This window comes from Lepidothrix coronata, unplaced genomic scaffold (genome assembly GCF_001604755.1).
Source record: "Lepidothrix coronata isolate B3197 unplaced genomic scaffold, Lepidothrix_coronata-1.0 Scaffold8, whole genome shotgun sequence".
In the NCBI taxonomy this organism is placed as follows: domain Eukaryota; kingdom Metazoa; phylum Chordata; class Aves; order Passeriformes; family Pipridae; genus Lepidothrix; species Lepidothrix coronata.
In genome coordinates, this window is record NW_016690188.1 from 3,361,178 (window position 1) to 3,387,237 (window position 26,060).

The 26,060-nt window shown below is 39.8% G+C and overlaps 1 protein-coding gene across 1 annotated transcript in view; it reads left to right on the forward strand.

The window, feature by feature from the left end:
- Positions 1-26,060, forward strand: part of SORCS1 (sortilin related VPS10 domain containing receptor 1) — a 270,695-nt gene that overhangs the window by 197,851 nt on the left and 46,784 nt on the right. The window contains exons 7-15 of the mRNA XM_017804167.1: positions 2,357-2,475; positions 5,301-5,390; positions 10,431-10,610; positions 16,091-16,237; positions 21,232-21,334; positions 21,852-21,928; positions 23,138-23,229; positions 24,238-24,345; positions 25,361-25,478. Of these exons, the coding sequence (XP_017659656.1) occupies positions 2,357-2,475; positions 5,301-5,390; positions 10,431-10,610; positions 16,091-16,237; positions 21,232-21,334; positions 21,852-21,928; positions 23,138-23,229; positions 24,238-24,345; positions 25,361-25,478 (1,034 nt within the window). The remainder of the gene's footprint in view (positions 1-2,356; positions 2,476-5,300; positions 5,391-10,430; positions 10,611-16,090; positions 16,238-21,231; positions 21,335-21,851; positions 21,929-23,137; positions 23,230-24,237; positions 24,346-25,360; positions 25,479-26,060) is intronic.

The following is a 26,060-nucleotide window of genomic DNA, read 5'->3' on the forward strand; positions in this document are numbered from 1 at the left end:
AACTTTTTAACAGGTCTCATATTGATAGGGCAAGGGATAGTGGGTTTGTACTAAAAGAAGGTAGATTTGGACTAGATACAAGCAAGATTTTTACATTGAGAGTGGTGAAACATTGGCACAGTTTCCCCAGAGGGGTAGTAGATGCCCTATCCCTACAAACATTCAAAGTCAGGCTGCACCTTGAATGGGACTCTGAGCAACCTGATCTAGCTGAAGATGTCCCTGTTCTTTGCAAGGGGTTGGACTATATGCCCTTTTAAAGGTCCCTTCCAACTGAAACCACTGTGTGACTCTATGATTTTGGGGTGGGGGAGGTGGAGGAGGCAAGGGGCTGTCCTTCATGATACAAGGGACTGGATTAAAGAGGAGGAGTGGGAATTGATGGTGTTGCAGGGGAAGAAATGCATGTCCATTCTCTGTCTTACGACAAGGAGGGGACATGCTGCACAACACAGTACTATTGGGTGGTGGGAGAGGCTGTGACCCGCTTGTCCCTCTCCTTCCTGAATGCAGAGGGACAGAGGGCTGAACTGCTCTGAAGGGGAACTTTCCTGAGCTCACCTGAATGAGCAGGCTGGGAATTATGTCGTTCCCTGCCCTCTTGTGGCTAATGTGGAAAAAATCATATCCCTCTGAAGGGAAATACATTTCTATCATGCTGCCCAGGCTGCATTCATTAATGTTTTGCAGTGAGCTGCAAAAGCATGAAATGTTATAATACTAAAATGCTAATAATACTTAGCACTTTATATATTCCAAGAACTCTGTAAATGCTGGTGTAAAATCATCCCTCATCAGACTTTCCTGAAGGTTCATTACCCTGCATGTCTGTTTCACGCAGAAGTCAACAGCCCTTAGAAGCAAGGAAAGAAATGTCAAATCATAGATTTTAATTAAAACCAAGATTAAATATGAGATGGTAAAATTCCAGCCATTTCTGTTTTAGTATAAAATTCTTTTTCTCTGATCAGAAGTTGGTAATTATATCAAACAAGGGTCTGTGCCTCTCCAAGGAAAACTACTAGAAGTACTTCTAACATTTCTACCATGTAAGTGCTACTGCTAAAATGCCAAAGTCGTTCTTCCTGTAGATCAGGTTTGTCATTAAACAAAGTGCAAATTCCTAATGGATCTGAGAGAGTCCAAATTAAATACTGAGAATCTGGTTCTGTATTCTAGGATAAATTACCATCATGAAGAAATTCAAATTGTTTTTCTTCAGGTGATAGATTATGAGATGAGCACCTTGCAGTGCTTCAGAATAAGAGATGAGGACATCCCATATAGTGACAGTGGATGAGATGGCTTGCATGGATGGCTGCATTTAGACCATTTGCTTTGAAACTGCTGAGGTCTCTAGTTTCAAGAGAATGTGGAATGATTGCCCAGGTCTGCCAGAATGCATCTACCTACACTGTCAGTGGAGAATTAGGTAAAACCCCCTGAACAGGAGGTAGTCTGAGTTACTTTCCAAGTTTGTCTGAATTACTCTACAGAGAATGTAAGTGCTGTAGGAAATATGAAGGTGCATAATGAAAGGGGTTCTCTGGTTATACTATGGGGTATGAGTCCTCTGAAGGTGTCCATGTGCTTGTGTATGCTCTGGACCTTGGCTGTGTTCTAAATAAACTTGGTACATGACTGTGGAGAAGCTGTTGTGCTCTACGGCAAATCCCACACAATGGGGATGACAAAGGTACACTTGGGAAAGGGAAACTGAGGCACAACACAATGGGTGTCTGTCCCAAATCAAAGACACAGCTCTTCAGACCCATAGTTACTTAGGGAGTCCCAGGACTTGGGCTGTTTTTTGCCTTAGTAAATAGTCCTTTACAGCTCTTGTTCCCTCACTCAGTTCCTGCTTTAAGTTTAAGCCTGGGTAGCATCCAAATAAATGCAGCATGGGAAGGTAGCAGTGCTGAATGATACACCCTTAACTAGGTTTCTGTCAGATCTGAGCCACAAATCATAGTATTGTGCCACCTTCAAATGCTGCCTGTTGTCTGTTTCCAGCATGGAACCACAACACTGGTTTGAAGTAATCAAATCATCTATGCTGGGCTCTCTCCTGGTAAAAATGTATAGCTCTGATGTCTAATCTATGGCAGAAAGGAAAGAAATAATGGGAGGCTGAGGCAGTTAAAGAAGGAAGGAACTTAAAGGAAGAAAATAATCAAGGGTGGATTTGTGAAAGATGTAAGGGAAAGAAGTTTTGTGTGCTGTTGAATGGATGATGTCAGTTCATGTCACGTGAGTCTGGGAAGCAGAAATGCTGCCTCAGCAAATAGATTTATGACAGCAGGAAGAATCTGTGCTCAGGATCTCAAGTGAATTGTTTTTGTTCTTTTCCTTTCAGATGCCCAATACATCACCTGCAAGATGCAGAACTGCAGTGAAGCCACTCGCAGCAAACCCTTTCCAGGCTATATCGACCATAACTCCTTGATCGTCCAGGGTGATTATGTCTTTGTTCAGGTGCAGAACACCCTCTTCTCTTATTTATTCTATTAGTTTTATTATATTATTCCATATTATATTATTTTCTCTTGTATTCCTTTGCACATGTGTGCATGTTGGATCCATAAAGGCACTGAGTGGATTGTAGCAGTTTGTTACAAAGATAATAGTGTTCCTTTTACCTCTAGTATCTTGTCGCTGTAGGGCCATAGAGTTCCTGCCTGGAGTATCCACCATATACACTGGAGTGCTCTGTACCCTGCAATCTCATCAGCACTCTGGAATTACTGCTTTAACTGCCCAGCTGGAAGTGGTGTGTCAGTCATCTGCTATTACAAGGGAGTAGACCAAAGGTTTTTGAGCATGAGAGGGGAATAGGAAAGGAGGGAGGGAGTCAGAGAAAGCCCCAAAGGAGTAATCAGGCTTTATTGTTATGCCTCAATGGCGATTATAGTGAAAAAGTTGAAGATGAGATGTACTCAGCCAAACTGTGTTCCAGGTGAGAACTGGTGAATAGATTTGAACCACTGTGGGTTTCATTAGGCTGCTGCCAGTGTCCATTTAATGTCAGATGAAGAAGACAAAAATAACAACAGGGTTTCAGGGAACATGGAGGTGAACTGGAAATCATTAGGACTGAACTGGGCTTCCAGACAATTTACATCCTAGCATGCTTGAGAGTGAAAGGAAGAGAAAGGACTGATATGTTACATTGGATGAATTGATTGCTAGTTGCCTTCAGTCAATGAACTCAGTCTTAAACACCAGTCTAAATCATCCACAAATAAATCTGAGACGTGTTCCAGAATAGCTGTTGTACCTAATGTGTCTGAGGCAAAAATGAAATGTTTATGTGGCAAGGGAAACGGGCACGCATCACTGTTTAGCCATGCTCTCACATTTCAGAATGACTGTGTTTGTGGCTCAAGTGACACAGGAGCTGGAACGTTTCTCTTCATATGTGAATTGTTTCATTACTTCATCATTGTTGCCTTGGTTTTGCGCTTTTCAAGATTATTAGTCTTCTCTGTTCTGACATCATGTTATAAACCATGTAGAGAAGCCCAACTCTTTGCTTTATCTGAAGTCAGTGCTGGGGAGATTGCTTACCTTTCTGGATAGCCCTTGTATTTTGATGAGTTCATCTTTCTCTTTCATAAACTGCTGCATAATGTTCCAGATGCTGTCAAATTTTTGCCCTTCATGGTGTAAGGAGGAGCATGTAAAGAGGCAGCTCTTACCATGTTCTCCTTAATGCCCCATGGGACTTTGCACAACTTCATGTGTTCATGTTTGTAACACAGTTTGTGAAGATGTGATTTAATATTTGCATTTGAAAAGCTCCCATTTTAATTCTTAAACTTCTTAGGATTCTGAAACAAATAAATACAACAGGCCAAAGAAATAGTACTTGCCAATCGTTAATAATTGACACTTAGATGTATGTAATAATAATATTGTAATCCCTGGAAAACACCTGTGCTTTGTTTGATGTAGTCAGGGAATTCACTGTTGGCTAGTAATTTAAAATGTGATTCTTCAAGTGGTTACATTTGTATCTGGCTGACAAGGACCTGTTAAATAATTCACCATGGCTGATGCTGGACCCTGTGTTATCCCAGGCGCTGTTCTTCAAAGGAGGAATAGCCCTAAACCAGGCTGTATATGCTTGGAAGAGTAGATGAACACCCTCTTCTAACCTTCCCTACCTTCCTTGATCTCCATCTAGCTTTTCTGAATGAAATCATTTTGAATGCAAATTAGTAGGCTTAAAAGCACTAGGATAAAGGAAAGGGAGTTTATTTTCCCACTAAACTCTGTTTTATTTACAAACTCACAGTCTCTCACAAAAGAATTCTTCTGGCATTCCTTCCCCTAACTTTTGCCCAGCTCTCTTAAAAAAATGTTGAAGAGTTTTAGAATGAGAAATAGTGCTTATTTTACTCTAATTTGGTATGAACCTAGCCTCTGTGTATCTTGCATTTTAAACTACTACACTGCATTTTAAAACACCTACTATTAAAGAAAAGTCTTGATAAGCTCAAGCATCAAGCAATTAACGCAAAGTTCTGCAGGGAGAATCCTTTGGAATATTTGTTCTTCAGTATCTTTTGTCCAAGGATTTCCATGTACTTTACAAACATTGATTATACTTCAGCAACACTGGAAGCCAGATAAAATGGTCAGCTTTTTTTTCTTTCATTTTCCCTCCTTTAATAGGTGGTAGGAAATGATACTTCACATTGCTCTAACCCAACATTTTTGAGGTCTTGCCGTCAGTATTTATGCACTTAAATAAATAGCCCGATTCACAGAAATGCCAAATCCACAGAGCTTCTCCTGGCCCTTCATATCCCTGACTGCTTAGCTGATCTCGTAACAGATAACCTATGATGGCTTGTACATGGCCACACAGGAACCAAAGCTGGAAGCAGAAATACAAATCAAGCCTCATGTCTGCCAATCTGCTGATCCAACCAACAGCCTACATGGCAGCTCTGCAGATAGCAAAGAACTGACAGTTTTGTGGTAAGGCAGAGGAGAGCTCTGGTACCAGCATGTGACTTCATGGCCCAAGTGAAGTTAGGACTTCAGTTTCTCCAGGTTTTCACATGAAATTCTGACCTTTATTTCTCCTCGCTGAAAGTGGGATTCCTCTTGTTTTATTTTTCAGCTGCTATCAACTGGATCAATGTTTATCCATCACCTGTAACAGCACTGCAGTTTTAAGGCATTGCTACCACACTGTGGTATTTCTCTTAACAGCTTTTGTTTGATATTCTCCATGATAATAAAAAAATAATAAGAAAAACCTGATGATATCTTTCCTGCTTCTCTCATAGTTGACATCAGGAGGAAGACCACATTATTACGTTTCTTACAGGAGGAACACATTTGCACAGATGAAGCTGCCAAAGTACTCCTTGCCCAAGGTAGGTTACTGTTGCTGGAATGCCCATATGAGTCTACAGATACTTTGATTGCACAGAAAATCTTGAATCCAACACAAGTAACTGCAAGATGGCATGCAATGAGTGCAAACACCATTCTTCTTTCACAGAACATTTGCAAACAAGAAAGGACTAAAACCAAAAGTCAGCACTTTGGCTAATCAGGGACATAGGCATGAATGTAGACAGATATCACAGCCTATGCCAATTACCATTTCTTTATAGTTAATTAAATTTTGGAGGAGATTCTCTCTTTTTGTCTTTTTTTTTTTCTGGTCTTAAAATTCCCCTTTCCTGTCCCCGTTTTGTGTGGGTTTCTTTTTGTGCTTGCCTCATTAGCAGATTTTAATGGGAACCAAGCAAAGAGATGTCTCTGTGTGTCTGCTCTGTATCTTCCCTAATTAAGAACAATGGTGAATTAGCATTGGAGCTTGAAAGGGTATTTCTGCCTTCTGGAGCTGAGTTTTTTAAAACAGCTATAAAAAATGTTAGCTCTGTTTTCTAGAAACCACCATTTTGCAGCTAAGGTCCTAATGGCTTCTTAGCAAAAACAGGATTTTTTTTTCCTTCTCATTCTTAATATAGTCTGTCTTAAATTTCAATTAAGCTCAAAGGTAGCAAATGATCATGTGGGTTCTATGTGAGGTCTAACATCTGAATACAAATGTGCTCCCAGAAATTAAGTGAGGATTGTCAAAAGAAAAAAAAGAAAGTGCAAGGTCAATCTATTCCTAGGAGTTGAAGTTGCACCAGATTTTGTAGGTGGAAATATTCAAAGGGATAACTTGGCTAATATCACAACTGACTGTCTTTGATTCCTCAACCCAAACGACCTGTTTATAGTAGATTGACTGGGTGACCTTTGTATAAACAGACTGCAGCTCAAACCCAGGCCCTCAGTACCCTACCTTACCTACTTACCAATACCTTACCAACCTTACCAGTGCCATAACTTACCTACTCTGCTGTTGTAGCCTTTGCTTCTGTTTAAATCACCTGAAAAACCAGCTTACAGGACATTGAGGATCATACCAGAAGCCATGAGATTTTCTTAGCTCTGACACAGGAGACCTGTGGTCTGCCTCAAAATTTTCAGTCACATTTAAAGATTGGTTGGTTTGAAACTTCCTGTCCAAGCAGGAGGAAATTACTCTTGTGAATTCAGATCGAATTTAAACAGGTGTTATTCGAAGGAACCTTTAGCAAGGGAGTTACATTTTAGAATGGTTATTGTAAAATCCAAATAAAAATTGTCATTTACAATGATTCAAATCATCTGTAGAGAGACTGTTTGCTTTAAAATTGTTGTTTCGTTTAGCCCACACTTACTTTTCTGTCCACCTTCTTAGAGAGACCTCTGGAGAGCTGGGGAAAATGTACTACAATTAAATTACAATATGTTCTCAGATAAAAGGAATTGGAGCAATATATTCATGTTATTTGACCTAAAGAAAGATGCTTTATCACAATCTTGCAATATCTTCAAAGACTGAAGTGCTACATTTGACTTGGAAAGAGCTACAGTAGAGCTGTCTAGGAGGCTGCTGTCAAAGCAAGATAGTCACTTCTTTGAAAAATGCGCAGAATTATATTATTCAGGGAATTTAAACAAACAGCTTCTTTTATGTCCAAATTCTCTTTCATCTCCTTCAGCTAAGAAGGAGGGGCCAAATATGGTAAAGAGTACTAAGTGACTTCTGGAATTGAAGATGGAAATATCAAGCTTTTTGTCTCATCGTGTCACTCTTCCCAAACTGGAGGCGTGTGACGGCAGGCAGCTTTGGCAGGTGATGCTGCTTCTCAGGCAGGATGGCCTACAGCAAATCAAAACTAAAATATTATTCTTGCTGACATTAACCGCCTGGTAGCTAGTTTAATTAAAAGCCTAAATGAACTTGAAACACTGTTCCTTACAAGCAGATGCCTGAATATGTGGCTACAGGTTTTGTTAATCCTCTAAATAGTCTTTATTGAGACCTGTTAATTGTTGCAGTGACATTGATATGTGGATTATTACTGCCTGTTCTGCACCACAGTGCCAGAATATGGGTTCTGTCACAGACTGTCGTGTCACTTATGATAATCACCTTAAGTGTACATGCAGGTTACATTTACTCCAGTTTAGACCAATGCACTGGGCAGACATCTGAGAATAGTGAAGCAAGCCAAGCAATTTCTCTTTTAAAAAGACCTGTCTTAACTGGTATTGGGTTGAATAGTGATGGGATGGGTGCGTGTGGTACCTCTGTTTTAAATTCATCACCTTCTTTCAACCTCAGGATGCACATCCTGACAGAAGAAGCAATAATCACAAAAGAAACCCAACCCAAAACCTTAAATACAAACCTTAAAAGAGCTGACAATCCCAGTAATTGACAGAATAAAACTGGCATTACACATCCCTACTGTTTAACTTGCCAGGAAGAAAAGTTCCCTGACCAAGCACAAAAAGGGCAATTGAAGCATGTTCCATAATTCAGAAAGCCTTGGCCTTTAGTCGTTAGAGTAGACACCTGATCAAGCCAATGTAAAGCATCATTCTGTTACTTTTGTCTTTGGAAAGGCAAAAAAGACAGATAGTAGAAGTGTATATTAATTTACTTCTAGTATATGCTGTAACAGAGAGAAACAAGCTCAGGCCTTTAGTAGACAGAAGCCTGGAGAGCCCCTGAAGATGACAACTGTTTGACAAAGGTGCCTTGCTTCACATTCCTGTCCTCTTCTGCCTCTGTAGGGAGCTTGTTCCATATCAAGATGAAGGCTGTTGTTTTGTATTATTTTGGCCCCCAAAAAATCAACCCCCACCCTGGAAAAAAAAAAAAAGATATGCTGATTGATTTTAATTTTGCCAGTGTGGAAATGAAAAATTCCTGATGTTGGTCAAAGACCTGTTTGATGCCCATATACTGATCCTTTTCTATCAAAGCTTTCATTGCCACACCTATTGGACAAGGACTTATTAAGAGGAAAAATTAAGAGGAAAATTTATCCCCAAAGGCACAGAGTTGGAACACTATCTTTTTTGACTTTCTACACTACGTATATAATACCAATTCAGTCTCAGTCTCTGCTTCCCCAGACTTAAATTCCTTCAACCTTAGTGGAATCTTCCTTAGACATCCATCTTACAGCATGATCTGATCAAATTCAAGAAGCATCTAGTGAATAAATTAACTTGTTTGCTTCTTAAACATTCATGAAATTGCCTTTAATATTCTCTGGTGTTGATCAAAGCATCTTTCTACCCCTCTCCGCTAGTTATTACAAAACTATTAATTGAAATGGTAAGTTAATGACACAGTACATTCACCAGACAAAACAAATTTTACTTACAATATGTCTATGTTTAAATAGAGGGGCCTGCCCATGTGTGCACATATGCAGAAGTTAAAACTTGAGATTAGAGCTGCACTAGGCAATATTGCCTGAAGCACATTGGGAATACCTACTGATGTAGATCTCCCAGCAGATTCACCAAGGTGACAGTCTGAAATAAGGAGCCTCAAACAAACAGCTGTGGCTGTAACTTCTACCAGCACAGCTGGAGCTACAAGAGGATGTGTATTCACAGCCAAAATTAGTAGAAGGCAGTGGGACTTATATTACCTTTACTATTGCCTCAGGAATCAAGCCAATCTGTTCCTCCACAAAACGAGCCCATCTTCTGGGATACAATTTTCCCCAGTGCAAAGAAGCAAGTAAATCAAGTGCATATTCATCCACTCTGTATTCGGACCTGGATCTGGATGAACAAACAACTGTTATGAATATTAACTCCATGGTGAATCTGCTTTCAAATACATAGATCAAATTTCTTCATTGTGTTATTTTTTTATCTTTACATTACAAGGCTTCATCTGGAAGTATTTATTCTCCCTAGAAATCCACAAGACAGTGAATTATCAAAGAATATTATTAACAGAAGGAAGAAGTAGCATCAGCTTCCAAAGAGTATATTTTCTGATAAGGTTCCCAGTTTTGCATATAGAAAGTCCTGGCTGAGATTCATGGAAGCAGAATAACTTTGGGATATCTGCCCAAAACAGACAGAACAGCTGAGTCTTCTGGGAATCACCTGGTACTAAAAAATCTTCATTTCTTTTCCTACCTCAATAGATTTTTATGGCACCAAAGAACTCAGGGTGCCTGTGCTGGGCAGATAGAGCCTGGGAATTTCATTATAACAATCTCTCTCTTTGGTGGCTTTTTCCATTGGGTAATAATTTCTCTAGGCATTGAAAGATGTAATCAGGTTTAATAGTTTGGTTTAATAGTTTTTAATTTTTTTCTTTAATTATGCAATCTTTTCATTGTTTCCTGCCTGCTGTAACACACCGAACAAACAGAGTAAAACAAAACCTCACTTATAACACTAATGATCGAACTACAGTTCTCTTCTTTACATCTACTGAGGATTAAGGTTGTTTTTCTGTTCAATTTCTTGGGGTGTGGTGTTTAGTATTGTGGTCCAGGACCTTGGCTCAAGTCCACACTGTCATTAGAAACAGTAGATAACATCAGCACTGGCTGCAGTTAGAACCCATTAGAACCTCCTTATATCAGGTCCCAAGCATACTTGACTTCTGAATGCTGGGGAACAAGCAGATGTTTCAGATGCTACTTCTTTTTTTTTTTCTTTAAACATTTTTAATATCTCTGATTCCGCAATCACAAGTGGAATCACTCAGGTGCCAAAAGAAAAAAAAACCCACAACTAATTAACAACCCTTCCTACCCCTCAGACAAAGTATTTTCATTAAAATGAAGGTGTTGATAAGGTGGGCAAAAGTGCTGCTACCAATGTTCAATTAACACCTCATCAGTTAATTACTGCTTTGAAAATTAGCAGAAGAGAGGTGGTGTAAAATATTCCTAGATTGAATGTCCAGTTTACAGCAGTATTGTCTACTGATTAAACTCCAGCCTAAATTTATCCCTTGCTCCTCCACAATTACTTTGATGCCCTTGGAAATGACAGTGCAGAGCTCCCTCTAGTAACGTCCCTCTCTTTTCTTTCCCCAGGACATGCATGTTATCAGCACGGATGAGAATCAGGTGTTTGCAGCTGTACAAGAGTGGAACCAGAACGACACGTACAATCTGTACATCTCCGACACCCGAGGGATCTACTTCACCCTGGCCTTGGAAAATGTCAAGAGTAGTCAAGGGCTGGAGGGGAATGTGATGATTGACCTCTATGAGGTATGTCATAACTCCAAACATCTCATTTCTATCTCAGAAGCTCATATGATGCCAGTACCATTTCCTCTTTGCACATCAGTCTTGTAATATGCATGTGAACAGCAAAACTAGTAAGTGACTAAACACTTAGTTTTACCCTCCTTTCACTTAAGGGCCTCTGTGCAATCAGCTGAGTTTTAAGTCCAGGTTTTACACACGAGTTGAATTTTGGCCCAGCCTAATATTATGAAGGGATTCACTGCTGTGTTCACCAGAGGGTTCTCAGGTGAGGAAGAGCTCATGGCTCTTTCATGCACAGCAAAATGTATTGGAATAGTTCATTCAGTTGCTAAGAGGAACTCTGTTTCTCAGCCAAAACCCATGGCCCCACAGTATCGGCTTGGACTCACATTGGCTCTCTGACTCTGAAAGCTCCCAACAGTCTGAATAGTATCATTCTCTAAATTTTTTTTGCATTTCTAGCAGTCCAACCGCTTGTTTTAGAAGTTAAGCAGAGACAGCAGTTTTCAGCTCTCTTTGTCACCTTTCTCAGCTTGGACTATTCTGGGAACTCAAGTGATTATAGATATGCCCCCTTGGGCTATCCTATGAGCATGAAAGCTCTCCTCCCTCTTTTTAGTGCCCTCTTTATCCCTGAGACATTTTCTGAACAAATGTGTTCTGCTTAAGCTCACCTGTAAAAAGGCCAATTTACGTTTTCTTCTGTGACAACTGATCCTAAGAATAGGACTTTTAATGTGCCCTTAATGTGTACATCTCTTGCCCTGTTGCCTCTTTTGCCTCTGGAGACATCACTCAGCTAATGAGAAATTCAGTCCTCATCTGCTGTTTTGAGGGTCAGTTTCTCTTTTCAGGTCTCTTCCAGGGTATTTTCTGACCATTTAGAATAAAAGTCATTAACTAGATACGAGTACCTTCCAAAAGGAAGATGCTTCCCATATTTCCCCATCACTGCCTGAATATTGGCTCTGCTATATAGTTTTCCTTCAGCTACCCTTTACTTGGAAACCACCTTGAATTGTCCAGAGATCCCAAGTGTTGTACATCAATGCAGATGAACTGTAGGAGGATGGGCACTGCCATTTCAGCCATTTGGACATTTTTTACTATTAATCTCTCTGCAGCACTGGCAGCCCATGGAAAAACTGTTGCCTCTTGTTACTGTCAGCTCAGGAAGCGGTTTTACTGCATTATGTAAAGGTGTCCTACATCCCGAGGGGAGAAGAAAAGCTTTTGCTTTGTTTTATTCAGCTGACACCACACAGTAACCTGGATTGAAATTGATGGAATCAGACTTACAGTGTCATATCTGCTGATTATCTAGATAGAAAGAATATTGGCTGACATGGAACCTGGCACAAACCTTCCTTTCAATTTGATGTTCTAGCTGGAAGGGAACACAAAACCAGCCAATGTGGTTCTCCAAGTCAGATTATTGCAAAAGATGAGTGCTCTAGGGGTAAGGGGAGATGAAGACAAGAGAAGGAAAAAAAAATCCATAGTTAAATTAAAAGGAAGTAGGGAGTTTTCAAAATGAGTCCTTATGTGGTGGCAGCAGTATATTTAAAAAAAAACACTATTATTTGAGAAAATGCCAGAGAAAGGCCTGTTTGGTGTGCGTGTGTCTGTATGCATGTTTGTCAGGTGTTAGAAGTAGTAAGTTCTTCTGGTTGCATTGTAGTGAACATGTTTGTGTGTGTAATTCCTAAACCTAGGAATTAGGTTAAGGATTAATCTGCTCAATGCTGCTCAACAGGGANAGAGACAGCAGTTTTCAGCTCTCTTTGTCACCTTTCTCAGCTTGGACTATTCTGGGAACTCAAGTGATTATAGATATGCCCCCTTGGGCTATCCTATGAGCATGAAAGCTCTCCTCCCTCTTTTTAGTGCCCTCTTTATCCCTGAGACATTTTCTGAACAAATGTGTTCTGCTTAAGCTCACCTGTAAAAAGGCCAATTTACGTTTTCTTCTGTGACAACTGATCCTAAGAATAGGACTTTTAATGTGCCCTTAATGTGTACATCTCTTGCCCTGTTGCCTCTTTTGCCTCTGGAGACATCACTCAGCTAATGAGAAATTCAGTCCTCATCTGCTGTTTTGAGGGTCAGTTTCTCTTTTCAGGTCTCTTCCAGGGTATTTTCTGACCATTTAGAATAAAAGTCATTAACTAGATACGAGTACCTTCCAAAAGGAAGATGCTTCCCATATTTCCCCATCACTGCCTGAATATTGGCTCTGCTATATAGTTTTCCTTCAGCTACCCTTTACTTGGAAACCACCTTGAATTGTCCAGAGATCCCAAGTGTTGTACATCAATGCAGATGAACTGTAGGAGGATGGGCACTGCCATTTCAGCCACTTGGACATTTTTTACTATTAATCTCTCTGCAGCACTGGCAGCCCATGGAAAAACTGTTGCCTCTTGTTACTGTCAGCTCAGGAAGCGGTTTTACTGCATTATGTAAAGGTGTCCTACATCCCGAGGGGAGAAGAAAAGCTTTTGCTTTGTTTTATTCAGCTGACACCACACAGTAACCTGGATTGAAATTGATGGAATCAGACTTACAGTGTCATATCTGCTGATTATCTAGATAGAAAGAATATTGGCTGACATGGAACCTGGCACAAACCTTCCTTTCAATTTGATGTTCTAGCTGGAAGGGAACACAAAACCAGCCAATGTGGTTCTCCAAGTCAGATTATTGCAAAAGATGAGTGCTCTAGGGGTAAGGGGAGATGAAGACAAGAGAAGGAAAAAAAATCCATAGTTAAATTAAAAGGAAGTAGGGAGTTTTCAAAATGAGTCCTTATGTGGTGGCAGCAGTATATTTAAAAAAAAACACTATTATTTGAGAAAATGCCAGAGAAAGGCCTGTTTGGTGTGCGTGTGTCTGTATGCATGTTTGTCAGGTGTTAGAAGTAGTAAGTTCTTCTGGTTGCATTGTAGTGAACATGTTTGTGTGTGTAATTCCTAAACCTAGGAATTAGGTTAAGGATTAATCTGCTCAATGCTGCTCAACAGGGAGTTGCACTGGGTACAAAGAGAAAATAAAAATTGTTTCATATTGTCTCCCTGAGTTCTCCTCAGAAAAACGCTGTCCTAGAGACCATCTCCTAGAGTAAGGGAAGAGATAAAATCACTGACCACTGGGTCTGAGTTCCCTTTCTAGTTCCTGTGTCTCTCCGGTGATGTGGTGTGGCTCTGTTGGACTGGTCCACAGCAAGACAGTTCTGCCTGTGGGAATCCAGGGCTGAAGTGGTAACAGACTGCGAGCAGATGCGTCTATAGCTATGGTGTATATGACTGTCACTCCGGGACTTATTTTTTATAGCAGTATGTATCTTGGCTGAGAAGTATGTTTGATGTATGAAGATGGTGATGGAGAGTCAAGAATGTCTTTTCAGTTGTGTGTTCAAGTGTCTTGTATGAATCCTTCTGAAAGTGTAGACCAGCATTTGTGTCTACACACAATACATTCAGGGTGGTGAGGGTTGTTTACAATTCCTGGGTGGGAGCTGATGGAGTGCTTTTCTCTCTGACTGCTCGTGGTCATGCACTCCTTACATGGGTCTTTCTCTGTTATGAAAAGCAGGGATGAACAGATCACTGTGTGTGTCATGGTTGTGTATATGCAGTAGGTGTATCCCTTCCTACTGAGAGTACACAACCATGTACAGGGTGTGCAGTCTTTTTTCAAGATAAAGCTGTCCAAGACTGACAGTATAACATAACTTTGCTTTCTTGGGAAAGGATTCTGAGTTCTAGCCCATGACTAGAATCATAAAAAGAAAAATTCACAGCATTTCAGAACACATTTTTCAGCTGATATATAAAATGGTCAATAATCATTTATGGCCAGAATTTCACAGGGACTATATAATAGAACTGTTTCAGGACAACAACAAAGCAAAGTACAAATGGAATATAGGCTCTAGCCCTCTGGTAGTAAAGATGGAACTATATTATTTTTCAGCCCTGTCTATTAATGCAATATCACTGGGTGACAGTGTACCCTTGTCTTTTCAGGGTGCCTTTCTACTATGACAAAAAAATCCGGAATACTTAGTTGGGTAGGAAAAATAAATCCTGCAAAGAAATTGAAAAAGTTATCTTTTTTTTGCTTATATCAACAATAAATTAGTTAACTACTTAATTTAACTATCGCCCATTATAGCAAGTCATGTCAAAGTCTTTGTGCAACTTCAAATGAAATCCTGTGCCATAGCTCAAGCAAGAGGGTACTATTGCAAATGACTAAGTACACCAATATTCTGTACCAAAGCACTGTAAACTAGTAGTCTCACAGCATGTGACTAAAAGTGCAATAAGGTCCTGTTCACTGTAGCATCCAAATCCAGCCACATAATTAAATCAGTTGAGCTGGAAAAAGCTCTGAATCTGCTATGTAACCATTTGCCATGCAATGCCATTTAAGTAATAATCTCTATGAATAAAAAGTCTTGATGAATGATTCTGTCTGCTAGTTCTACATCATAAGAAGAGATGAGGTGGATGACTGAACTGACTTGCTGGAAACCAAAAAGTTTCTCACTTTCCCCCTCCTTCTCCTGATTTCACTTCCCTTTTTATTGCTGCACTCAGATTGCAGAATGACAGCCTAACAAATTCATTCGCAAGCTGCAGCAGCTATTGGGCTATTGATTTTCAGTGTGCTGAGAAGATGGGAACATTCTGCAATGTGAGTTGTGGTTTGAGGCTGATTTTTTTTCTCCCCACTAAGATACTTTTAGGCTTGTTTCCAATGTGAATCTGTTAGCATCTTGTCTTTACAAAATCCTCCTGCAGGTCTATGGATTGAAACTCTTGGGTGAAACACTGGGAAAAATAAAAAGATGAGGATCTCATTGCTAGCTCTACAACTAGCATTCTGAGTGGCCTTGCTTTAGTCACTAGTGTTTTGGTTTCCTCAAAATACAAAACCACAATAAAAATACCTCTGTGCCCCAGGTTATCCTGTTGAAACACTGATAATTGTGAAGCACATTGGGATCCTTAGATGAAATGTCTGAAGAAGGCTGAGTAAGAATGGAAGAACTGAACTGCAAGTTCATGTGTGTGTGTTGCTGTTTTCTTTGCAAGGTCAAAATTGCCACTGTGTCCAGCTACTGTTGTGCAAGAGACAAATAATTGCCCCGTACATATTTCATCTTTCAGGGGAAGGATGCCTACACAGTTGAGAGATTGTCACTTTACAGATAGTGCTATCTCATTCTTACCATGATGACTTTGAAATACAAGCTTGCTTTCCCATTTGTCACCTTTGCACCTGTGATGGTTTTAGCTTTTCTCCAGCACTTCAACTTGTTTTCCTTTGATGTACCTTGAGACTTCTTGCCCTAACATCGACAACACTCTCACACCAACCAGAGCCCTGTTGGGTTTGACAGGGAAAGAGGGACACATGCACAGAACCTGCATGGACTTGATCTATTTTTCAGCCATGTCAATTTTTCCTAGGTAGCAGGGATAAAGGGAATGTTCTTGGCTAACAAGAAGATTGACAACCAAGTGAAAACTTTCATCACCTACAATAAAGGGAGAGACTGGAGTTTGTTGCAGGCTCCACACACGGATCTGAGAGGAAATCCCATTCACTGTCTCCTAGTAAGTACCTGAGGGGGAAACTTGGGGGGGGTGGTAATATCCAGAACAATCTTTTTCTACCAGGTAACACAAGAAAGAGAGGGCAGCTCCCCTTTCCATGCAATGTGTCTCATGGAGTGCAGCACACCAGGCTGGGGCTGCCAGGGGGTAAGTATTGCAAGACATGGCATTGTAATTTAGCTTAATTTAATTTAATTTCTGGAGCAGAAGTAAGCATCGTGGATCAGCTTCCGTCTGCACAACTGATGGTGTCCCCTTAAATAGCAGGTGAACTGGATGCTGTGTCTGCGCAGTTGATTCTCTGGACACTAGATGGGAGGCGTGAGCTATTGTAGCTCAGAAACTTTAAGGGCTCTAATAACTGGAGACAGGCTCAAAGGAAAATAGAGCTCTGATTTCTTTCAGGCCTCTCTGTTGACATTAATATTTATTAACATTTATCATTTTCTCTTTGAGCTCAGAAGTGAGAATTGACACATTCATTCAAATATATGTATAGCTTTATGTTGATGTAAATTGTATCTGTCTCTGTACTTATTGATATAGATATGCATGTAGTTAAATCTTTAATCATCATTATATGCAAACAGTTTTCAAGAGGGAAAGTGAAATATAAGCAATGTGAATATAATTGGAGATCTGTATCAAATTAGAAAGCTTAGACTTATATTGACATATTTTTCAGCCAATGCAATCTATACTCAGGAGTGGGCTAATACTCAGAGCCCCTGTATTTGGGATTCTCAATAGCTTTCATATTACACAAATTGTAACATTGTTCCGGGCAGAATCAGGGACACTATTTAGACAGCTCTTCCTCCTGCTGTCTTGTACCTATATGTTGCTTTCCATTAAAAAAAAAAAAAAGTTTCTCATTTTGAGACTGTTTGTTAAAATCTGAATCGGAATTACATTTTGTAGCTGAATGCTACACTAATCTCTTAACTGAATGTCATGCACTATTGCAAGAGCAAAGAATAAATATTTGAAGCTGTTCAAATAATTGATTTTTTGATTAAGCCAAAATGCAAGTCTTATATTTTCTGTCGAGTTTGGAAAAAATAAATAGGGAGGACTGGGGTTCAGAGAGATGAGTTATTTCAGAGCATGACTAAATTTGTTTGAGTTGGTGTTCTTCTTTCAAGATTTTAAAAATTGTAACTAAGTGCATTTTTAATTAGATCTTTTTATGAGGTAAAAACAAAAAAAGATGATATTCAGAAAACTTTGCAGATGTAAAGCAATTTAATTTTTGGAAGAGACTATCTAAAAAAGCCTTTGTGTTTCAAATCGATTGGAAATCTGGTTATTTCGTAAAAAAACCACACCTTGACCTTTTCAAATTATAACCAATTTTATCAGATGCCCAAGATTTTTCTTATATGATATGGCAGTATAATATTTTAGGGGGCTGGTAAGGCAGATCCTGCTTTTCCTTATGGCATAGCTAAGTGAATTCTTAATAGTCTATTGTACATCTAGCCTATATAGCTCCCATACTTACACCATGGCAGATACTAATGCTTTCCCACTGCTGGTTTTCAGATAAATGTCTCTAACACTAGCTCAGGACACAGCTGTGACGTATGTTCCAGATAGTTGTTAGAATGGGATCTGCCATTTCCCAGAGTGACAGGTTGGTCCCCAGCTTGCGGGTGCAATGCTGTGTCCTCTGTGCATCTGGTCTTGAAACTTAAACTCAGTGAGAGTTAAAACAGAAATAAGTACATAGCAGCTAAATTGGCAGCTAAGGGGGTTAAGAGGGAATCTGGTTGAAGCACAAGGCGAGCCAGACGGAGCCCTCCCTCTACTGACACTTTGCTTAAGGTAGTTTTTTCAAAGCGACTCAGAACTTCTTTGCATTTTTTTTTTTGAGACAGTTCTGAATAATGAGGATGGAGGAAAGCAATGAAATTTCATCTAATCCCAGGGTTTTGTTTTTCTTGTTTATACCACTTGTTTTCTAAGATGAATACACTTAATCTTCATAAAAAACCTGCCAAGGTATTTTATCTCAAAGATGCTGGTTTAGTTTGATACTTATCATGTGTTGTGAAGTAGTTAGCTGAGAAGTAATTCTGTCTGGTAAGAAATGGGCATCTGCCCAGGAGAGTTAATCAATTAACTTTCAAGGATGGACTAGTGGTTCAAACACTGGGATGAATCTCAAGAGAATCTTGATTCAGTGTTTAGGCAGGCCTATCTCCAATTTCCTGCATGACCTTGGGCCAGTCATTTATTTTCTCTCTGTCTCACTTCCCCAGACATCTGTTTATTCCCTCCCACATTTTGTCTTGTCCATATGTATTATATGGATTTCAAGACAAAGACCCTCTTCTTGAAAGGGGGAGACATTCATACCATCTGCTAAAAAGCATTTAAGGGAGGTGTTTTGTATAGCTCTCTTGAAGTGTTTATCTCTCTCCATTACTTCTCGCTGTTGCAGGTGAGAAAATACTTAGACTCCCCCTAGGTTTGGGAATCGTGTCTAGCATCATCCTTATGTTATAATACTCTGTCCCACTTCTGATCAGGTACAACCACTAATAGCTGGTTTATGTGTTTCACGCCATTGGAGACAGTTCAGATGGGCTTTGCAGAACAGCCAAGAAGTGGGGTTCTGGACATTTATGAGAAAACTGCTAAGGAATGAGGGGAACATAAAGAGGGGAACATAAAAGTTCTGGCTTGAAAATATTAGGAAGGAAGTAATGGACTCTAGCAGAACTGTAAAAACTATGGCAGTGAGCAGAGCAGTGGGATATGTCACCTATGCTTTGTCTTCCACCTAGGTTTTAAATGCTCCAAGCTGTGGTCATCTTTCCCTTAGTGGTGGTGCAGCAAGTAGCACAGATGGGTACTGGGCAATGACAGGGAAACCCAAAGCTGGTGATTCTGATGATAATAACGATTTCAGTAGCTTGTTGGTAACAACAAAAGGGATAGAGACAATTGATGAAAATTCTGAAAATCAGAGTGAGATGTCTGTATGTGAATTAAACATGATAGAACACAAACCAGCTGGAAAAATACCTGTTAATGAACTCTATAAGGACAGAGATGGAGAAGGTATACATTAGAGATGAGGAAGTGAATGCTAACACAGTGAGGATGTGGGATGGCCATGGACAGTAATTTTAGGTGTTTGGCTAGGAGCAGAAAGGCTGGTTTTTACACCATACCCAGTTGTCACTAGAGACTCTAAGCATTACTGCACTCCAACCAATAAGAGGTCATGCCACTGAAAAGATCATCTGTCTGCTTAGACAGATGGCCTGGATTTTAATATTTGAGATATATATTCCATTTTTATGTACTATATGTTAAATGAGACTAATTTGAAAGAAAACCTCTGGTAGCACAAAGATTTTAGTCTAACAAGGTCTCATTTGAGTTGGGAACTGACTGAGTTGCCATTTGCTTCTGTCTTCAGAATGCTGAAGTGGACTTGGAACATGTGAATATTAAAAATATGTTCTCTATTTAGTCTTCTCACAACCGATAAAAATGTAAAAGGAAAGAACTCATACTCTTGCAATGCTTTTCCACTTCCTGCATTCATGTCAGCTCAATTTGTTTTCCACTCCCTCCCGGTGCCCCCAGGCTGCTCCAGCGGCTGCCCTCGCAAGGCTGTCAGATAGAGTTAGGCTGCTCAGTACATTCCATTTGGCAGATTGTGTTCCCTTCTGCACAGACCATGTCCCCTTTTCCCGTCTCACATAAGTGAGAGCTCCCATCCCTCCTTACCACTCTCATTTGCCTTTGCCAAAAGAACCCTGCCATTCTGCACCGGGGAATTTACATGTCAGAGTCATAGTCACCTGCTTTGAGATGGGATGGATAAGTGGTCTTCCTCCAGTGACCTATGGGACGAGGTCTCCTGCAGGGGATGTCTGCCAGACTCTTGGGGCTGCAGGTCTAGTCTTTAGGCAGCTGGTATTAGAAAAACCTGCCTCCTGAACTGTCTGAACGCCCTTCCACATAGCCTCTCCTTCTCATCTGATAGAGCTAGGCAAGCTGTACCATGGGCTTTGTTCTAGTTATGTTCCTGTGTGATGTCCACCTTGGCTAGGTCAGTTTGCTTTAGGATTTCTTGCCAGTATTTTTCCCCCTCTCTTCCCTTAGCATGTTTCATGAAGGGGTCTTCATGAGGTTTGGAAGAAAAAGTACTGAAAATAAAACCCAGGCAAAGGAAATAATTATTAGGAATTTTCAGAAATTATGACAATACAGTTTTGGAGGGAATTGTAATGACAGTTTTAGAAATCTGCCTTTCTGACTTACCCTCTTGCTCAGCTGATTTATTCTGTACCGTTCCTGTCTTTGCTGAGTACCCAGCATACAAAATCAATAGCAAATAGGTGAGGTTTCCATGGGTGTATTTGTATTGAAATCTTAAAGGTCACATCCAGATGGGCGATGAAGCACTGTTTTAAATAACTTTGAAACTAACACTTTTCCAGTCGTGGTATTTCTTTGTATTTATTGCAGTGCAGTGCAAAACAGAGCCATATGTCAAAAAGAGTCAAGAAATGGTATGGCACTGTCTGAATTAAGTTGTTTTTCCTGACTAATTAGTGGTGATTCAGCACCACACCAGTAGGGTTATGTTGCTTCTTGTTGCAGAGATAGCTTGGGCACTGCTGCTCGCAGAGTCATTTTGTACCTACATCCTTTTGCTTTTCACAGAGGTAGGAGTCAGAAGAGCTGGGTAGTCCCTATCATCACCTGCCCTTGCAAGCCTGGTTCCCTCCTTTGAGGGAACAGACTCAAAATCTTGTCCTTGGGAGACAGTTTCAGCCTGGTGAATCCGTTTCCCAGTGGGAACAGGTTGTGTCAGAAAATGATAGCAAAGTGACGGTGTCTTTCTAAGGGTGATTGAATGCAATGATGAGGAAGAAATATAGGAGGACACTCTATGTTTCCAAGCCTGTAGAAATAAGTGCATGCATTGTTGTATCTGCTTTTTACTTTTACTTCCCCTTTCTCCATAGCCCTATTGCTCCCTTCATCTTCACTTGAAGGTCTCAGACAACCCCTATACCTCAGGAAACATCGCCAGCCGAGACACTGCCCCCAGTATTATTGTAGCTTCAGGTATGAAACGTTTAAAGATCGCCTGTGTGTGATGTGCAAACACTGACAAAATCTGGATTTTGTGGTGCATGTTGAGTGGTCGTGGGGTGTCACACCACTAGTATTGGGAAAGAAGGCTGGCTATCAAATGAAAGTCCTTATGGACCTTCAACTTGTCATATGGCTTTTTATGGAAACTGGCCTTCAAGACCAAGGAGATCACGCCTAATCCTCTACTCCTGTGAACATAAGACTCAAATTAGGGCATTTTCTTTGCATTAGAGGTGTATAGAGTTGCATGTGTTTGGTCTTTTATATATATTTTCTTCAAACTGAAATCCCCTTCCCTTCCCTTTCCCCCTTTCCTTTCCCCCCTTTCCCCTTCTCCATTCACTTCCCCCTTTCCTTTTCCCTCATTATCCTCCCCAAACTAGAGGTTCTATAATTACAAAAGGTAAATAAACACATTTACTCCTCTGATTTGTTAGTTCTAGTGTTTCTGAGAGTATTCCAGTGCTAACTAATGCTTATCTTACAGGCAATATAGGCACTGAGCTATCAGACAATGACATCAGCATGTTTGTTACTTCTGATGCTGGGAACACTTGGAGGCAGGTAAGTGACACAGAATCACAGGTCTAAATACTAATCAAAGGAAATTGTTATAAAAGTAGATTCAATCTGTCACTTAATTTTTGTTTCATTTGGTTCAGAGTAGTTTTTTGCAAACCTTTAAAAAAGAGTAAACTTCCCTTCTGAAAGGTACAGAAATGCTCAAAGAAAAAGACTATGTTGTTAGACTTCGTATTAAAGAAAATTATTTTAGTAATTCTACTCAAAGTTTGACTTCGGTTTAACCCTGTGGCAAAGAGAACAGCATAAATTATAGATATTAAGGGGAAAGAATGTGTTACTGTTTTACAACCCTTATACCAGTCAAACCATTTTTCTCATTATCCATGATTATACTTTCCTGAAAATCAGTAGTTGCACTGGTCTGCTTTTCCTCTCTCCATATGGGACTCATTTCACCTGCATTGAGTTGTCCAAAGTTCAATGTCCATATAAACAAATTATTTTGCCTTGCTGTTAAGCTAATGGAGAAAATGACAGAATTAAGTTCACTTTGTTAAAGCTACGTTCATAAAGCTACCTCTTCTTTACTTGTGGAAAGTAGACTGAATGTTGAAGTTAAATTAAGATCCTAATATTTAGTGGAGTCCCACTTGTTAAGAAATATACTATAATGTGTTTATCTTCAGATCAGGAAATTCCATTACTCCTATTTTTTGAATGGGATATCAAGTCATGCAGAAAACGAATAACTTTCTCAGACAGACAAATGCTGCTATATAGACTAGAGGGCAAATGTTTGCAGAGAGTTAATACAAAAAAGGGAAAGAAAAAGAAAATCTTTTCAAATATTTGATATTCCAAGAATCTAATTATTTTGCAATGTTTGACTAGCCCTCATTTTTCTGTCTACATCAATTATGTGAGATAGGGCCAGATATGTGCAAGCACATGAAATTCTTCTTTAAACAAAAATTTGTCATTGAAAGAAAGGAAATTGTTGATCCTTGCAAAAAAACCATGCTTCTAACTTTCTGTGAGAGGCAGAATGCATTTTCCAAAAACCTGGGAAAACTGGGGGGAAAAAAACCCAAACAATAAAATACAGAATACAGAAACCATCTCTATAATTTCCTCTAATCTGTAACTTCATTAGCACATACCTGTCTTCTATCATGATCATACTTAAAAAACTATGCAATTTTCGTGATACTAAGAAGAATAGATTTAAATAGATACTTTTTTTTCCAGATCTTTGAGGAAGAGCACAGTGTTCTCTACCTGGATCAAGGGGGAGTACTTGTTGCCATGAAACACACATCTCTACCTATCAGACACCTCTGGTAATGACTCCTTCTGTGCTAAATGTCTGCTCTCCCTCTTTTCAGATGCAGGAAATAGGCAGTTAATATGCATCCAGTTTTCTGTAGCTATAATCTAGACAATATTAGTTCAGCTACTGGCAAACATTAACTCAGATAAAGCTAAGAAGTCCTGGCAGTTCCAGTTTACATAATTTTGGCTCAGCCAGATCTAAGATACTGTCAATATAATTCCACAACACTCCTGGTTTACCACAACTTGGTTTCTTGAGTTTGGTTGATTATAAAATATATACATGGTTTATGCCTTTGTCTCTTATTAAATTGATAAAGTATTCTTTAGTTTCAAAATTATTGATTAACTTGTCTTCTATGTGGCAGGCAGCACTTGTGAACCAGAATTTTCTTGAGTAGATTCAGGGTTACGTAGCCAATAAGTCTAAAGTGTCCTCATTAGTTAGCACTCTTGAGCTTAGAAGGTAGAATACAGTTTTTTGCTGTTTTACCTTATTTACTTCCACTACAGTCATTGTCTTATCAAAATCTGAAACACACAGACACAGGTCTTAACAAATGATGAGCAGTTCTAAGCTTTCACTTACGCTCACGCTGGGAGGACTGCTGGTCTGAAGAGTCAAAGCTCTCATGCTCCAGAAAACTAACCTCCTTAAAATGTTTAATGTTGGGGACCCAGAAATGGGATGCTCAAAATCTATTTGGTCTATTTTTTAAAAAATCTTATCCCTAGGCTACATTTTGCCCTTAAAGCATCAATCTCTCACATAACTATTAGTTTTTACGACTGAAATATTGGCCATGGGTTAGTGGTATGATGCCAAACAAGTCTGATCAATGCTCTGGCTTATGATGCTTCCCCCAAAAAATAGTTATTTAAAGGACTAAAAAGCCATTATCCAAAAAGCGAAGCTGCTTCCCACTTCTCCATAGCAGCTCTAGTGGACTAGAGAGTCTCCTTAAGTAAAGTAGGAGAGTAAGGAAAGAAGACACTTATTCTGCTTTTTCTTCCAGGTTAAGTTTTGATGAAGGGAGATCTTGGAGCAAGTACAGTTTCACATCCCTCCCACTATTTGTAGATGGAGTTTTAGGGGAACCTGGAGAGGAAACTCTCATCATGACGTAAGTGAGCATGCCATGATGCTGTTGTTCATGAGAACTGCACCATAAATATCTTAGAAGGGTTGTTCATAACAATAGCATTTCTGATTGGGGACCAAACCAAGTACTGACTGAAGCCAGGAGTGTGCAGTCTTCTGTTGCTAAATCATCAGTTTATTTCTGATATGATTGAGGGAATGACAGCATGGTTCCTTGCAAGCTGCAAACACATTATCACTTAGCTTATCAACATGAAATGTGACTCCTCAAATTGGATGTGATATAAAGCAGAGTTACTGTTGACAGATGAATATTTGAAAGAAAGATGGTGAAGTATTTTTATAACTGTGTTTTTGCTGCTACATTCTTTTTTTTTAACTGAGACAGAAAAGTGAAGACATTCTTCTGTAAAAATGAATGACAAAACGTTGCCTGGAGGCTGACTCATAAAAAATTATGTTTAGTTTCAAAGTGGTGTGCTGAGTTCTGTACGATGCATAAATCTGGACTCATCATGACAGAAACTATGTCATTTTACTTGAGGTCAGATTTGCAAAAACAGGAGGAAAATTCGGTTTCTGACTGACCTGTAATAGGCAGAATGTGTGGCTTGGAAACTAAACTCAGTTAATGGAGATGTATAAAGAATGTTTCCTTCAGGTTCTGATTTTAATTTACATGGAAGGAATTCCCAAAACTTATAATTGAGATAAAAATCCCATAGGTATTACTGTCTCCAGCCCCACATCAAGTCTTCTCTTGAGTCTTTGCTTCAAATAGAGTTTTTTTGGGTATTGTCAAAAGTGGGAGGGTCTTGATGAACAGAATAAGCGCTAAATGCAATTTTTAATATTGTTATAGATATTTAGTAGGCTAAGTTTCACTTTCACTATGTCAGTCAAGTGAAAATGAGTAGTACTATCACTCCTGAAGCAATTGATCTCTGTTGGAAATTGTGGGTAACTGTACCTCTGTAACTACCAGACTCCATCAGGTGCTTCCTTTTACTGTATGTTCTTTCTGCTGCATCCTGTAGTGTGTTTGGACATTTCAGCCACCGCTCAGAGTGGCAGCTGGTGAAAATAGACTACAAGTCCATTTTTGATCGGAGATGTGCAGAAGAGGACTACAGGCCTTGGCAACTCCATAGCCAGGTGAGAGGCAAGTAGGCTGAGATCTGAACTGAACTAGCTAATGATTCTACAGTCAAAGGTCAGCATGATCCAATATCCTTTCCTGTCAGTTTGGCATATGAGATTGTCCCTTACTGGATGGGTCCATTTTGTTACATCAATGTGTTGGCCTCAGATTTAGATTCTGTGAGCCCTGAAAGATGAACACCTGTCTTTTGAGTATCATCCTCTATGCAGGCAATTAGCTCAGACTTAAAGGATGCATCAACAGTAGAAGCACTGCCACTGAGGCCTGAACTCCTTCACTCTTACTCCTCCCATCTAATTTCCCTGTCCTTACCTCCTTTCTCTTTCTCTGTCCTTCTGCGTCCTCAGAGCCAGTGTCTTAAGACCATTCTAGTTGGGTCCCCTTAGCCTCATTGCCCACTTGGTTTCATCCCTGTTCTGTCTCTGTCTGTCATGGGAGTTGGACACTTTGTTCCCCAGCTCAGTGGCCCCTCTGCCTTGTCCTGATGCAGCTGCTGCATCACTCTTGGAAGCATTCATTACATGCCTATCAAGGTAAGGTGCTCTGCACAGTGCCTGCACCTGCCCTGGGGCACC